The sequence below is a fragment of the Chrysemys picta genome, chromosome 7 (genome assembly GCF_011386835.1).
Source record: "Chrysemys picta bellii isolate R12L10 chromosome 7, ASM1138683v2, whole genome shotgun sequence".
Lineage (NCBI taxonomy): Eukaryota > Metazoa > Chordata > Testudines > Emydidae > Chrysemys > Chrysemys picta.
In genome coordinates this window covers 63,300,687-63,315,682 of record NC_088797.1, presented here as the reverse complement: position 1 = coordinate 63,315,682, position 14,996 = coordinate 63,300,687, and the positions used below count along the sequence as shown (strand labels likewise).

The following is a 14,996-nucleotide window of genomic DNA, read 5'->3' as shown; positions in this document are numbered from 1 at the left end:
CCATGACAGCCAGGGCCCTGGTGACTTTCCCAGTGTGCAAATGACCTGGAGGGAGAGAGTGCTAAGTGGCTGATTATCTCTGATGTCACAATGTTACTGCTCAGGCAGCTGCAGGGGGCAGCAAATGTGCAGGGTGTAAAAAAATCAGGCTTTTCTCGTGCTCTGGTTTTCCCAAACTTCCTAAAAAACCCAGCAACAGCCGACCCCAAAATACACGTTGAAAATCTTTCACACACATAGTCATTAGTGGCTGAAATGTGGTTCAAGTCTCTGTTACCAGATGTGCCCGTTACTTTGAGGTATCCTCATTTATTAGGATTACTCTTCGGAGGGGTGTGGTTCTGTAATTCTATTAATGTATTGCTTGTGTCACTTGTGTGTTCATATGGAGCTCTACTTCTCCCTTCTGCAAGTCCCCTCCCAATGGAGCCACCCTGCAGGATCTAGGTTCCCCAGGGCTGGATTCCTCCAGCTCCAGAATCAGATGAACATACACACAGGCACTAACAGAGCAAGTCTGAGTGGTCCTGGTCAATCCGCACTCTCAAGCTGCCACCCTTATATGCCACAGATTCAGCACGTCCCTATCCCCACTTTCACATTACAATTGTACTGGTAGTAACCCACTTGATGAGCAAACCCCACACTATTTTGGGGCGCTACAGGGATCTTTAGCTTAGGTAAAAGAAGCGTTGCTGCAGAGTAAATGGAGAAGCTAAAAACACAAAAAAGTAAAGTCAGAGAGAGGGAGAGAGAAGCAACCAGCTTAACCATAAAAGTTATTTATTGAATAATAGTGATAACTACACAAGGAGGGCTAAACAAACATAAGTTACATTATTAAAGGTTAATACCTGAGGCAGAAAAGAAAACAGAGAGAGAGAGGGATGGAGGGATCTCACCTACTTCATGAGGCTTGAACTGGTCAGGGTTCCCAGGTGATGGTGTTAGCTCAGGGTCCTGAGTGCTGGAGACAGGCAGAGCCCCCAGCACGATCAGTCAGGAGACTGAGTCCCAGTAGAACTGATGCAGAGTTTGGGTCCATGCATCAGAACACTTACTTGGGCATAGGTAGAGGGTTTTGTAGAGAAACAACAATGGTTCAAGGGAGAACACTAGATTTATTTATGGGTAAGCTGATGACTCAAGGGTTTTCTTTAGGCTAGACGATAGGAGCTGATCACTCTTGGCTATGGGTGGTGTTTTCTTCGAGGGAGCTCACAATGCAATTAGGCTGCTTCAGTATTTTGGATATCAATCAAGGATTTATTACTATAATTGGTCTGATAACTGCTGAGCTGGGTGTGTGCAGATGTAGGTTCATTAACATCTGGAGCAGAGATCCTCCGTGATGCAGTGCTTCCCTACTTTTCTGGTCCCAGAGTTCTGTGTGGTTCTCTGTTCTCCATTCTGTATGCTAATGGAGATGCCTTAATCTTATCACCCTTGTCAGGAGGGTCCAGGTGTGTCTCCCAACGCCCTTCACTGCTCTCTGCAAGTCTTTTCTCTGATTGGGTGGTGTCTTTCATGAGTCAAGGTAGGTCTACACTTACCTCCGGGTCCGGCGGTAAGCAGTTGATCTTCTGGGATCGATCCCGGAAGTGCTCGCCGTTGACGCCGGTACTCCAGCTCGGTGAGAGGAGTACGCGGCATCGACGGGGGAGCCTGCCTGCCGCGTCTGGACCCGCGGTAAGTTCGAACTAAGGTACTTTGAATTCAGCTACGTTATTAACGTAGCTGAATTTGCGTACCTTAGTTCGAAGTGGGGGGTTAGTGTGGACCAGGCCTCAGACAGGCTGGCTACTGTGCCCTGGTTCCCCAAGTACACAGAGCTACTGGTATCAGCATGTTTACAAAAAAGGGTTTTGAGACAAGGTTAGATGCTGAGGTACCGACCCTCTAAATCAGAAAATACTGATACAACCCAAACTGTGTTGTCACTACTGATAGGCCATAATACCAAGGCATGAAAGAACAACTCTCCCAAACCCAGAAGAAATAAACTAGCTGCTTTGCAACTTAGGCCTTGGCTACACTCGCGGATTCACAGTGCTGCTGCGGCAGCGCTGTGAAGCGCGAGTGTAGTTGTGCCACCAGCGCTGCGAGAGCTCTCTCGCAGCGCAGCAAGTACTTCACCTCTCTGAGGGGAATAGCTTGCAGCGCTGCGAGCGAGTGCAGCGCTGCAGGCGCTGATTACACTGGCACTTTACAGCGCTGCACTCGCTGCGCTCAGGGGGGTGTTTTTTCACACCCCTGAGCGCAGCGAGTGCAGCGCTGTGAATTGCCAGTGTAGCCAAGGCCTAAGGTATTTTTTTAAAGTTCAGTTATATCTACAGTAGATTCCACTTATTATCAACCCCTTGGTCACCAGCAAAAAGGTGCTGCTATCCAGGAGTTGCTAATATATGAAAGGCAGGTTTGCGAGGCTGCAGCCCTGTAAGCCTGCCTACTCACAAGGCAGCAGTGGGGGGGAGGGCTGCAGCCAGGATGTGGGGGTTTCTATGCAGAGCTAGGGGCCCACAGAGCTGCATGGTGCCTCTCCCTGTGCTCTCCGGGAGTTGGGCCTCAACAACTCTTAGCGCTTTCTTTCCTGGTCAGGGCACAGCCCAGAGAGTGCAAGGAGAAGTACCATGCAGCCCTGCTACTGCCTGGCCCACAGCCCGCTACCTCCTGTGCGGTCCCTGTGCACAGGCAGATTTGCAGGGCTGCAGCCCCAGAAGGAAGCGTCATAACCCACGGAAAGAAGCCCTGGTAAGATGCCTTCTGGTTGGAGGGGTTCTTGGGGCTGTTTGTTCACAGATGACAGTGATTGTTTGCTGATAAAGCAGTTGGAGTGGTTTCTGAATCAATTCCTGCTGCCACAACAGCTGTAGGAGGGGTCTCCACCCCATGGGGAGTGGTGGGAGTTTGGAATGACCGAGAGTATCGCACACCACAAAGTGCTGTGCAGTATAGTCCAGGAGCCCCAGACACCCAAAGCCAGTTTCAGACCTATAGACCAAGCAGCATACCACTTTTACTTTCTAGGGGTTAGGAATAAAGTAGTATCCCTTTAAATAATTTGTGAGCCCTCTAGTGGTACTCACTGGTCTATATTTTAGAAGTTGCCAGAATCCAACCAGAGTGACAATGTGTGTATGTAGCTAGGTCTGGCATATTGTGTTCATTGAATAAACACTGCTAGTTGGATTCCACTTGCCTGTATGGTTCCTTCGTACCCTGTTTGTGGCTTAAAGAGCAAGAGACACAACACTTCAGCAGCAAGGCAAGGATTCTAATCTGGGAATACAGTCAGAATAGGGAGCGGCCTAGGGGCAGTGCAACTAAAAAGGGAACTGCACCTTGCAACACTAGGACTATAAGTGATCTGCTCACTTAGAGAAAAATTGTGTTAAAAATGTCTGGCACTTTGGGGGAAATTGACTTGTTTGGTAGTTCAGTAGCAGACTGGCCCACCTCTCGAAAGAGATTGGAACAGGATAGACGAGCAAATGGTATAACTGATGAGAAGAGAGTCAGTTTTACTGAGCATAATGAGCTAAAATGTGCATCTTACTAAGCAGCCTAACAGCTTTTTAAACTTGCAGCCGAAACATTTGCTGATTATGTGGAAATTCTACAAACTCATCTATCCCCAAAAGCCATGGTGATCACAGTCATTCCTACTTTTATAAATGGAGTCAAAAAGGCAATGAAAGAATTTCTGAGTATGTGATTGAATTAAGGAAAGTAACAGGGCATTGCCAGTTTGGAAAGAGTTTAAATGGTGCAGAAAGGGGCTAGTTAGTGTGTGATATGCAAAATGAAGCACCTAAAAACAATTATTGACTGAGGCTGATTTGGCCCTAAAACAAGCACTATAAATTGCTGTTTCAATGGAGACGGCCTAATGAGACTGTTGCTTCCCAATTAGGACAGTTAACATCATCTTTAATATCCTGCCAAGGACTGTCATGTCTTTAAGAGAGTCTAGACAGCTAAAAGGCTGGGTCAGAATACGGGGAAATGTTGAAATTAAAATGTGTGTAACCTTTTATGGTTGGAATGTTTTCATTGTTTTCCTTTTTTATACAAGCTTAATAAAAGGGATTTTAAAGGCGGTTCTTCACAGTGGTAGCTGCTGCTAACAGACCAGAGCCCCCCCATAGGCATTTAACATTGTAACAGTAAACAAGGGCTTTAAATACCATACCTCGGTTGCTCCCTAGACCCCCACTCTTTAGCTATCAGGCTGTTGTGTATATAGCCTTTATTGGGAGGGATAGAACACACCCTTTGCCAGTGCGTTAAACCACTATTTTGTAGACATTTGTAGAATGCTGGGAATGTATGTCCATGTTCTTTCCTGGCTGTGGTGGGGGAGTGTGGTCTAATGAGTAGAGAAGGGATCTGCAAATTAGCACTCCTGAGTGGTCTTTGCTTTTAAATGATGCTTTGCATTTACAATGTGCTCATTAATCTGTGGGTTACAAACCTATTTGTGAAGAGGGGTATGTCAGAGTAGCCCCATTTTGAAGACATGGAGCATGATTCATCAGTGCTTTGTGGCCCCTTTGTGTTGGCTGAACTGCACCTTCATAAAGGGACGTACAAGCTGTCTCCCCTTGTCCCCTGTGGCAAATACCTCACTGGTGCAGGAATGAATTGAGCCACCCTAGCCAAGCACACAGATTTAGCACGGACATTCCAAAACACAGTATGGCTAAGTGACTGAAAGGTAGGTCTGCCACTTCAGAGACCTGGGTTCTCTTCCTAGCTCTACCAGAAGTGATCTTGTGCAACTTTACTGATCCCCAGTTATCTGTGAAGGGGGGGAATACTTGCCTCTGTCTTAAAGCAGGTGTATGAAGCCCTACCCGATATTAAGTGTTAATGATTAGAGTTCACAGGCTTGTGTCTCCTAGCCTAGCTACTTTCCCAGTGGCCAAACGACAGCTGTAGGACTGGCATGCTCCTGCCATCACCACCTCGCTTACACTATTAGTCTATGCAGTTATTTGGAAACAATGAAGAAGGCTCAGTGGGGCTTGGAAGCAAACTCAGTGCAGTAGGACTGATCAAGAAATAACAAGCGTGTGCCAAGGGAGATTTCCTATGGCTTACAAATCTGAAGAGATTTTTATGGAGGTGGTGAAAGGCACTGCCCTGACCCCACAACTATCCCTTTGCCAAATGTCCAGTTCCTGCTGCACAGCCCTAGGGATGTTCAAACTAGCTTTGGAAATGTTTTTAGCGTCGGTGAAAGTATCTATTTTTTTATTGATCTGGATCTAAAAATGGCTAACCTAATTTGCTGAAACTTTCAGAAGAAAAGTTTGTCAACGTTATAAGCAGCGAGTCTAGGGAATTACAATGGAAAGGATTAGGCAGCTTGAAATATTGGCATCACTACCACTTTGCCAAAAACATTATTGTAATGGGGAGACTTTGTCAAAGAAGTGAGTCTCACATTTTGTCTTGAAGGCAATGAGATCTGGTTAATCTCTTCCTGGAAGGGATTCCACAGTTGGGGGGCTGTTAAGCAAAAATCTATCTCCATCTCTCATACCTGTCACTCCTACAGTGGAAAGTGTCATGGTTCCCGAGGAGCACAGTTGCTGCAGGATGTTATGGCCCCAGAGTCTTGAAGGCAACCCTTGCAGATGTGGCCCAACAGCACTCCCTTAGAGGCTGCAGTAAAGCAGAGGCAGTTCAGACCCCATCTACTGTCTCTGATAAGATAATGAAAACTCATTCAGGTGGTACATTGGCAGAGCAGCAGGCCAAAGGGAGCCAGGCTAGGAGAGGGCAGATATGAGGAGAAGCGGTTGAAGGACTGGGCATTGGAGGGTAGTTGCTAGAACCATTCCCACAGAGGCTTGAGTAGTGCTGTAGCAGTAGCTTCTTCAAGGGATGGATTCTAGCCCAGTCGGTGCAGAGTGTCTGGCACCCAGCAGGTGGCGATCGTGCCTAAAGGAAGAGCAAAGGCAGGTCTGGATCCGCAGCCCCAGCCCCTTACTCCTCACAGCCAGCCACAGTTTGAAACTTGACAGGTCTCCAAGAAATACCAGTAATTTCCTGTTCTGAGGACTGACGCTGCCTAGTGCAAACACACACTGTTTGCTACACGTTTAAAATCATGACAAAGTCTGAGACATGGGCTTCCAGTTCAGAATGGCTGCTAAGCACCAAGCCTTCCCTGACTGGGAGCAGGGCAAGTGCCTGGGACCCAGAGGGCTGCCTAACAGGCAGTGAACTGTAGGACCCCACCCCACCCCAGCTTTCCTGGAGCAGAAAGGGACCCCAGGTTTCCCAAAGCCTCCTCCAAAGGGGAAGGGCAGTGTGACGGGTCACCTAGAGAGGTGCATTCCCCTGACAGAGTGCTGGGACCTTCTCTGGCAGCACCTCAGGAAGCTTCTTAAGAAATGTGGCTGCAAAGACACGCTTAAAGCCCTGACCAGTGCCTGGGCTTGCCCCACTTCCTGCCACTGGTAAGTAGCCCCAGGCTGCGCCCTTCCTGGCCTGAGCCAGGAAGATGGGCAGTGAGCTGGGGAAGCACCACAAGAGCAGCAGCTCCTATACTGTGTGGTGCGTGGGGGAGAGGAGGGAGCAGGTGAAGCGGGGCTGCAAAGTGCTAGGGAGTGGACCGGAGCCACTGCCTGGGGGCTTGGAGCGAGACCCTTGGCACCTGGGAGGCCTCCAACACCTGGAGAAGTGGCTCTGCTCTCTGGCAGGGCAGCCACCTCAATTCCGTTCACTCCTCTGAGATGGCTGGGGGTTGCCTCTAGCAGTGGCAGTGCACAGTAGCTGGCTAGACGCCGGGGCAATGACAGAGGTAGCTTTTTGCAGTACATCCAAAGAGCCCCAAGTATTATCGCACTGGCAGGAGAGGAAGCAGTGCTGTGTGTGCAGCCCAAGCCTGACACCTGCCGGGCAGGCAGGCCTCGCTAATCTGTGCGGTATTTTACAGGAACCCCTCTTGGCTCTCCCCAGCAGCCAGGCCTCATTGTGCAGGCTGAATACACTGGCTCTGGTTAGGAGACAGTTTGTTACGTTTTGGGGAAAGCAACGATATTGTTTACAAAGAACAAAGCTGTGAGCGGCACCGCTGCCTTGATTAACTTAGAGGCTTTATTGACTGACTGCTTTGTACAAAACAGGGAGATTTCTGTCCCAGCCCATTCAGGGCTCTGTACAAAACCCAAACTATGTACATGGAATTAGCTCTGCGCCTTTCACATGGGCTGAAATGCACACAGCGTAGACACACCTGTGAGTCCTAGCGAGAACTCACCTATAAACAGCTTAGCATCCTCAAATACAGCCCCCTAGTGACCCATACAAAAATCAGACTGTCACCTATTTACAGCAAGAGAGCACTAAGGGACCTGGCCTTGAGTCACTGCCAGCCCCAGGGAGGGCAGCATGGGCCCGGCAGAGCTCCATCCCCCAATGGGGTGACTCCGTGAGGCCAGCTGCTCATGGATAATGGCAGCAGAGTCAGGCCCATTGGTCCCCAGGGCCGATGGGGGGTGGGGGGGAAGAGAGCCAGTACAAATTACCATGGCTCAGCGGTCCGGAAGGGAGCCCGGCTTCCCCTCCCCGCCCCCATTGGCCCTGTTTAGCTGGTCCGCCCTTGCTGGGAGGCCCGAAAAATTTTTTTTTACAGAGGACCAAGCCCGCTCTCGGCAGCCCTGTTGGTCCCATACCTTGAAGTCATGACTGGGCGGAACTCATTCATGCCAGGAGGCTCCTTGCGGAGCGGTAGTCGGGAGTGGGGGGAGGAGGTCACTGAGGAGGGCTGATTAATCAAACCCAAGCTGGTTCTGGAAGAATGTGTGTGTGTTAGGGGTGCAGGGGGGGAGCAGTCTCTGCTTTGTGCTGTTTTATTCTCGTTGCTCTTCAACACCTTGTGCTCTGCCATGCAGCATCAGGGGAAGCACCAGGCTTCTCATGCAGTGCTGCAGTGTCAGTTTCAAGCACAATCGCATCCATGGGTGTTCAAGCCACACAGTATCATCACGCTGAATCAGTCAGACCAGCAAAGGCCAGAGACCTGCTCTCTGCAACCCCAGCATCGAGACCAGTGACTTGTAGTTATTGTAAACACTCAGGGACAAGCTCCCCTAGACTAGGATATGCTTGGGAGAGGGAGATGCTAACAGAAAAGGCCATCAGAGACCAATACAGGGAGATGGGAACTTCCTGTTGTACTGTGATTGGGTCTCCCCTGTTCAGAGGCTGGAAGACAGGATCAGATTCACACCAGGATCAAGAGGAACCTGACACAGTTCAGAGCTAAAGTCAGCCCTGTGCCAGCTGGGCTGGGAAGCAAGTGCATTGCATTGGGGTGCTGCAGTGAGGGAGCCCATGGGGAAGGAACTTTTTCTTGCCTACAATCTGAGAGGCAGCGATCCTTAGCGTTGAAGCCCAAACACTATTCCCAGTGGATTTTCGCCTGCTGTTCCACAGCCAGGGACTGACCCTTGGCAGCCGTAAGCCACTCAGTGCATGCTGGTCAGAAGGGGGCTAGTCCACAATCAGCAGCCAGTGAAGAAGTGGGTTTGCCGGCTCGCATATTGTGCTGCTCGCCCCGTGTGCAGTAGCGCAGGCCGGGGGCACTTTGACCCAAGCGCTGTACACAGAGCCTAGCCCCTGCACCAGGTTGTTAGGATAGGTAGTACATGCCATAGGTGACTGGCGCTGTGAAGAGACCTGGGACAGGCTGCAGGGCTGCTCTGCTGGGGAAAGTGCTGGTTGCTCCGTACAGGGAGGGGGAGCCCAGGTGTGCCCCCAGCGGGAAGGGCAGGGCAAAAGAGGGCAGCAAGGGCTTGGTGGCCAGTTTGAGCTTCTCCAGCTCTGCTTCCTGTAACCTCTTGGCCTTAGCCCTGCGGTTCTGGAACCAGATCTTGACCTGGGTCTCTGTGAGATTGAGGGAGCTGGAGAACTCGGCCCGCTCAGCGATGGACAGATACTGCTTCTGCCGGAACTTCCTCTCAAGCGCCAGCAGCTGCGAGGTGGTGAAGGGCGTGCGGGGCTTGCGATTGTTCTTGTGCTTCCTCAGAGTGCAGGGTGGAGGGCTGGGCTGCCCTGCAAGGTGACACAAACAAACAGCCCAGCTACTTAGTGTGGAGTGGCCCTGGGCCGGCTGCCAGGCCAAAGAAGCAATCTCTAGGACCCTCCAGCCCTGTATTCCTACCCACATCAGACATGGAGCCCATCCTGGGCTCCAGCCCTGCCATGAATGCACGTTTCCCCAGTGGGGCTAGCTTTGGTGCAGGGCCTGGTCCCTCGGGGCTAGGAAGCCAGCATGGCACAGAGCAGGCCTTCCCCTCAGCAACTGCACAACGGGTACTCACAAAGCCCCTATTTGGGGCCCGGAGACTCCCTCAGGCATGGGGCTGGGCATGCTGAGCTGGGATGCGGATGGGGCACTGGCTGTCAGGGAGCAGGGTGCTGTGGCACAAAGGCTCCACACATTAGTCCCCAGGAGCTCCTGTCTCAGCTGGAGAGAGCAGGCAGATCCCTCCCCTGCCCGCGGGGTTCCCAGTGCCTGGCTCCACAGAGTGGCCAGTGTGCCATTCAGCTCACAGGGGAAGAGCTGCCTGGGGTCAGAGCCGCCTGGGGTCAGAGCAATGGGTTTCACCGTGCACCTGGCCTGGGTGTGGGCAGAGGAGCTGAGCTCATAGGTAGGCACCAAGTGGTATGAGCTGTGGCCCTGGGCCCAGATGGGACCCCTGAGGGAGGAGTGCAGGCCAGGTCCAGGCGCCCTGCGCACCATTAGCAATGTTCAGTGAGAGCACACTGGGCCTTTCCCCCACTGTTCAGAAGTGAGCGGCTGGCGAGGGCTGCTGGGGGCGCGGAGTGATAGCAGGGCTAATGGCCTGGCAGACTCTACCACAAGGCTGTAGGTCCCAGCAGGAGCCCGGGTCAGGCTGTGCTGCTCACACAGGGCTCGTAGGTGCAGAGCATGGGAAGCTGCAGCCGTCTCAGGGTTGGCTCGGGGTTGAAGTGATGGCACCTCAGCCTGGCTAGAGCTTCACAGCGCAAGCAAGGGGCTGGGGTGAGTTAGGGCCCACTGAATGGCTATTGTCTCCCCATCCACTATCCCTGTGGTCAACATGCCCTTCCCACTGGTGGGGCCAGGTCCTGACCATTCTGCTGTTCAGAGGAGGCCACAGGTGAGCCTGGCCTGGGCTCTCAGGTGGGGAGAGGGTCACATACCAGCAAGGGAGGGAGCCCGCACCCCATGAGTTTAGTGCTCCCCCCGCTGCTCTGGCAGGCAGGGGGAAGGGTCCCAGGGGTCCCGCTAGCTGGACTGACAGTTGCCCAGGCTGGCTCTGTGCTCTGACACGCAGAGGTGTGGGGTCACTTTAGGTACTTACTTGGTGGAGAACAGGCAGATTTTGCAAACCAGGAGTTGGGCTCCTTGTCACCCGGACTCTCCACTGCTGGTAGCTGCTGCTTAGCCCGCTGCTCCAGGAAATCTTGGCCTGACTCCGCTGTGTACAAGCTGCTCCGGGCCCGGGCGGGTGGCACTTCAGCAGTGGCAGCAGGGGGTGGCTGGTGCGGGCGACTGCTCCGGGGACACAGCTTGCGCTCCGTGATCAGCAGGGACTCCACACTGAAAGGCAGCAGAGGGCTGGAGGTGGTTTGGCCCCTGCATCCCACTGCCTTGGAGCCCATCCTGGGCAGCTGCTCCTCAGCAATGGGGCTCCCCTTGGCTAGGGCGGCCACTCCTTTGCTGGTCTCCGCCTGGGCTGTCTCCGGGCTCAGCAACCTCTGGCCAGAATTCATCCTTAGGGAGGAGGGAGCCATAAAACTGCTGCGGGGGTAAGGGGAAGTCAGCCCTGCATACGCACCCCCAGAGGCTCCAGACACCGCCCCAGAGCTCAGGCCCAAGCAACAGCCTCAGGGGTGGGGTCCAGGCTCCAGGGTCCCAGCTCCAGTCTCAGTGGTGGGGTCCAGACTCCAGAGACCCAGTTCCAGCCTCAGGGGTGGGGTCCACCCACTCCAGAGTCCCAGCTCCAGCCTCAGGGTCCAGGCTCCAGGGTCCCAGCTCCAGCCTCAGGGTCCAGGCTCCCAGCTTCAGGGGCAGGGGGCCAGACTCCAGGGACACAGTTCCAGCCTCAGGGGTGGGGTCCACCCGCTCCAGGGTCCCAGCACCAGCCTCAGGGTCCGGGCTCCAGGGTCCCAACTCCAGCTTCAGGGGTGGGGTCCAGGCTCCAAGCTCCCAGCCCCAGGCTCAGGCACCAGCAGTGCGAAGTGCAGGGTGGGAGATGGGGTCCCGGGCTCCATGCTTGGGGCAAGGCAGCAAGCTCGCGATGGGACTCGGGGACCCTGCAGGCTTCTCCTGCACTTTAACAGCTATAAAAGTTCTGCCGCTCCTCTTTCATGTGGCCGCCCTCCAATCTCCCCCCTGCAGCCCGTGACGTGCCGGGCGAGGGGCTGCCATTGGCCGCCTACACTCTCAGGCCGGAGCCGCCTGGCTGGGGAGGGAGGCGGCCGCGGGGGGGCGGCTGGTGGCCCCCGGGCTGCAATATCTGGGAGCACAGTTCAGTGCAGTTAACAAATAGGGCAGCAGCCCCTCTTCTCCCCATTGCTGGGCGCTTGTTGGCACCAGGGAGAGTGGCTCTCCCAAACTCCTCACTAACATTTCCCTGCTGATTTCACCTTTCCCCAAAATCCTGCCTTTGCACCCCAATGAACCCATAACATTTATTTCATCAGTCCCCACTAGCCACAAACCTGGCAGCTCCCCAGTCTGCCAGCAGCGAAGGCTGGGAGCCCAGCCTGCTCCAGGGGCTGCTTTGCTCTGTTCTTTAACTCCCCCCGCACTGTTTTCTTGAACTTTGCTAAGACTTTCAGTCTGCTGTTTTACTTACAAGGGTAATTGCTAATTTATTACATTGGTCCTAGTCTTTCTGCCGTGCAACTCGTCTTGATCCTTTCTGATTGTTGCTGCTTCATTTGAAAAGCACCGGGAAATCCTTCACCATAAGTTGGAGCATTTTAATAAGGCAGACAAGTTATGCTTTGGAAGGCGCCAGGCGCAGCAGGATCAAAGGGGAAGCTACCTCAGGGAAAATAGGCAACAGTTAACTCTACTTAATTGTCCTCCCAAAATTTAATGTCCAGTGTATGGCTGAAAGGACTAGATTCGCACACAGGCGGGCTTTTTATTGGCTGTTAACTGTTGAACTGCCGGAATTATTTGAAAAGCAATGAAGTTTGTCATTACCACCACTAATAATGTTTTCGCTGAGGGACAACATTAAATACAGCTAAAAGTAGACTCTAGTGCATAGGATGAAAAGGTCTCTTTTCTTTTCTTTTCTTTTCTTTTCTTTTCTTTTCTTTTCAGATTTACAAGAGCTTTTGGATTGAATGTTTGTTGTATTTATTCCAGAACATTTGCTATTGTAAATGGTACTGCTGTAAAAAATTCCAAATGTGCTACAGTATGTTTCAGTCCATTAATCTGAAGATAGATTTATGTTTGTTTGTATTTTTTTTAATTTAGCATGTGTCAGAATTTATTCACTAAAGTGACACAACTCACAAAATAACGGTATATTGTTTTGAGAGAAAAATCCCGGTTTACCACTCTGGTCCGTAATGTTTTCTAAATAAGAAAATATTCTTCATTCTTTATTTTAAGATCTTTCAGTGGTTGCTTAATACAAAGTGGGCTATACTCACTTCAAACGTTTGCACACATGGCTCTGTCTGCTCATATACCCAGTAAACAGTTCCATTTGGTTAAATAGTGTAGCAAGAGTTAATGGGAATCTGCACATCCCAAGGAGGAGTGGGTCTGTGATACTGCAGAGCCTGGCAGTCCACCAGCTCCAGGACAAGGCTCATACATCTCCCTAGACTTAAATAAACATGTAGTAGGTGTGATTTTGTACTCACCTAGGAGCACACGATGTGCTTGAAAATCTACTTGGTATCTGTAAAAATAAATGAATGTCAGGATCTTCAGATATTCTGATAAGGTCTCAGAAATTGTAAAACTTTATTCCACTTAATGTCCATATGTAAACAAATGTCTACAAAGGAATAAAGTCTGATCTACCTTTGTTCTGCCATGGGCACCCTCATCTTTACAGAAACAGCCCATGCATTATCCGATTGCTGGCCAATCCCGCTAATGTTATAATTGAGATTAGACTAGCTACCTCTTTGACAATGTTTGACACTGCTGTAACTCCTGGGATAGCAAGCGCGGACTGCATCCCCATGTGCTGCAGATCAGAAATGATTCAGAGTCTAACAAACACTCCGGATGGAGAGAGAGGACCCCGGGGGCCTTCAGGAATCCTGGGATGGACATTACACAGAAAACAAAATGTTGACTTTCAAACCCAGAGTTGGCTGTGGAAGGAAATCCCTGTCTAGAAATCGCCGACACCTTTGTGTTGAGAAAATTACGGCGGCCTTGTTCAGGCAAACTCTGGGAAACACTCAGCACAGCCTGCAAGATTGGGCGTTTGTGAGCTGAAGGGCTGCACAGCCCAGACGGCGAGCTGCACAGGCAGAGCCAATGTCTGGAGGAGGCTGCCTCTGAAGCTGCTGAGAAAGACCACAAAGATACATTAGTCCATATTCTGGGCCAGCCCTGCAACTCGTGGACACTTCCATGGGAGTCTGACCTGGCCAAGGACTGTGGGATTAGGCCCCTCGCCGCAGTCTGTGTTCTTATATCCCTGCCTATCTCCTCTTGAGACAGCAGACTTCAACTCCAAGGACACCAAGAACTCCCCAAAGAGACGCACAAACTCCCTGTTCATTTGGAATTGTTCTCTATGCATTCAGTCCCTCTAAACTCCCGACACTATGCAATATGGCTTAGCAGGACTGCTGTCAGACAGGTAAGAAACGCAGTGATATGTCGCTAAGCCCTAACGAGCAAACAGCAACTGGGACTAGGTTTTATTCTTAGACAAAAAGTTCACTGGCTTGACACTTTTAACATGTGCATTATTAACTGCTCTGCTGCCAGACTACATTGACTGATATCTGTGTGCATATACTGTGTCTGTCCACAGTTGGCACCCAATATTACAAATTATTCGGGAGGGGAGGGAGTATTCAAACGTGCTTTATTTTGGTTTTGCATGTAAGCAGTTGGATCTAATGATCAGAGCACAGGACAATCCAGCTAGTATGTAAAATATATATAGATATACAAATGCAACAGTAACATCATTTTGAGCAATTTGTACCATTTAAGGACAGATCTGCAAACATATTGTTTTGATATCAATAGATGGCTCATGGTGAGAAGAAAGGACAGTTAGGAACATGAACATCTGTTGAGCCATGTTATCTAGTTACAAAAAATAAGGTCAAGGTATAGGTAAGAATCATGGCTTCATGTTCAGGAAACCTACAAAATATTTCTATTATTTAAAAAAAACTGTTCATTTAATTAAATCCAGATTTGTTTTCAGTTTATTGCAATTGCTCAGCAATGCTAAGGAAATTCAATTAAAACAAAGTTCTCCCCAGTGCAAATATAGAAGCGTTGGCTGAAAAGCCCACGACACAGGCAAATTCCCTGCTTCCGAAGGGTTCTCATACCATATTGTAAGAACTCCTTTAAGGTTATAAAGAGGGACTAAAGTGATTGTAGATAATTGTGTTGTTAACATTGTTTCTTTAAAGATGGAGATTATGATAATCTGTTTTAGGAGTAGTAAACTTCAGTGTGCTTTAGGGTAAAGAAATTTTTAATGAATATCGTTTCATTGCAGGGATAGATTCTTTATTGACATGTTAATTTAAATATGTGCAATTATATATATCTATATATACACACACAGAGACTCAAGGAGGACACACATATAAACTTGAATACTCTGGAATTTGTGAATTGTTTTTCTCTAACAAAGTGCAGTGGATAAATAAACTGACAAGCAGAAAAATCACTATGAAATAACTTCCCATAAATGCTGGGTTTTCATCTGTATGCATGTTGTGGAGGGTTATATCCATGTTACCATGCACAA

General features: G+C 50.4%; 1 protein-coding gene across 1 annotated transcript; it reads right to left on the bottom strand.

Moving 5' to 3' along the window:
- Positions 1-7,092: 7,092 nt before the first annotated feature.
- LOC101933578 (homeobox protein MSX-3-like) lies at positions 7,093-11,473 on the bottom strand. The gene is made up of 2 exons (XM_005310797.5): positions 10,365-11,473; positions 7,093-9,069 (listed from the first exon to the last, which is right to left on the bottom strand). The coding sequence occupies exons 1-2, from the start codon at positions 10,795-10,797 to the stop codon at positions 8,648-8,650; spliced, it is 855 nt and encodes a 284-aa protein (XP_005310854.2). The 5' UTR covers positions 10,798-11,473; the 3' UTR covers positions 7,093-8,647.
- Between the last annotated feature and the right edge of the window lie 3,523 nt (positions 11,474-14,996).

Excerpts from the sequence above, each read along its gene's own strand:
- LOC101933578 (XM_005310797.5), bottom strand. The coding sequence starts at position 10,797 with ATGGCTCCCTCCTCCCTAAGGATGAATTCTGGCCAGAGGTTGCTGAGC. Across the intron at positions 9,070-10,364 it reads ATCTGCCTGTTCTCCACCAA|GGCAGCCCAGCCCTCCACCC; the intron begins GTAAGTACCTAA and ends GTCACCTTGCAG.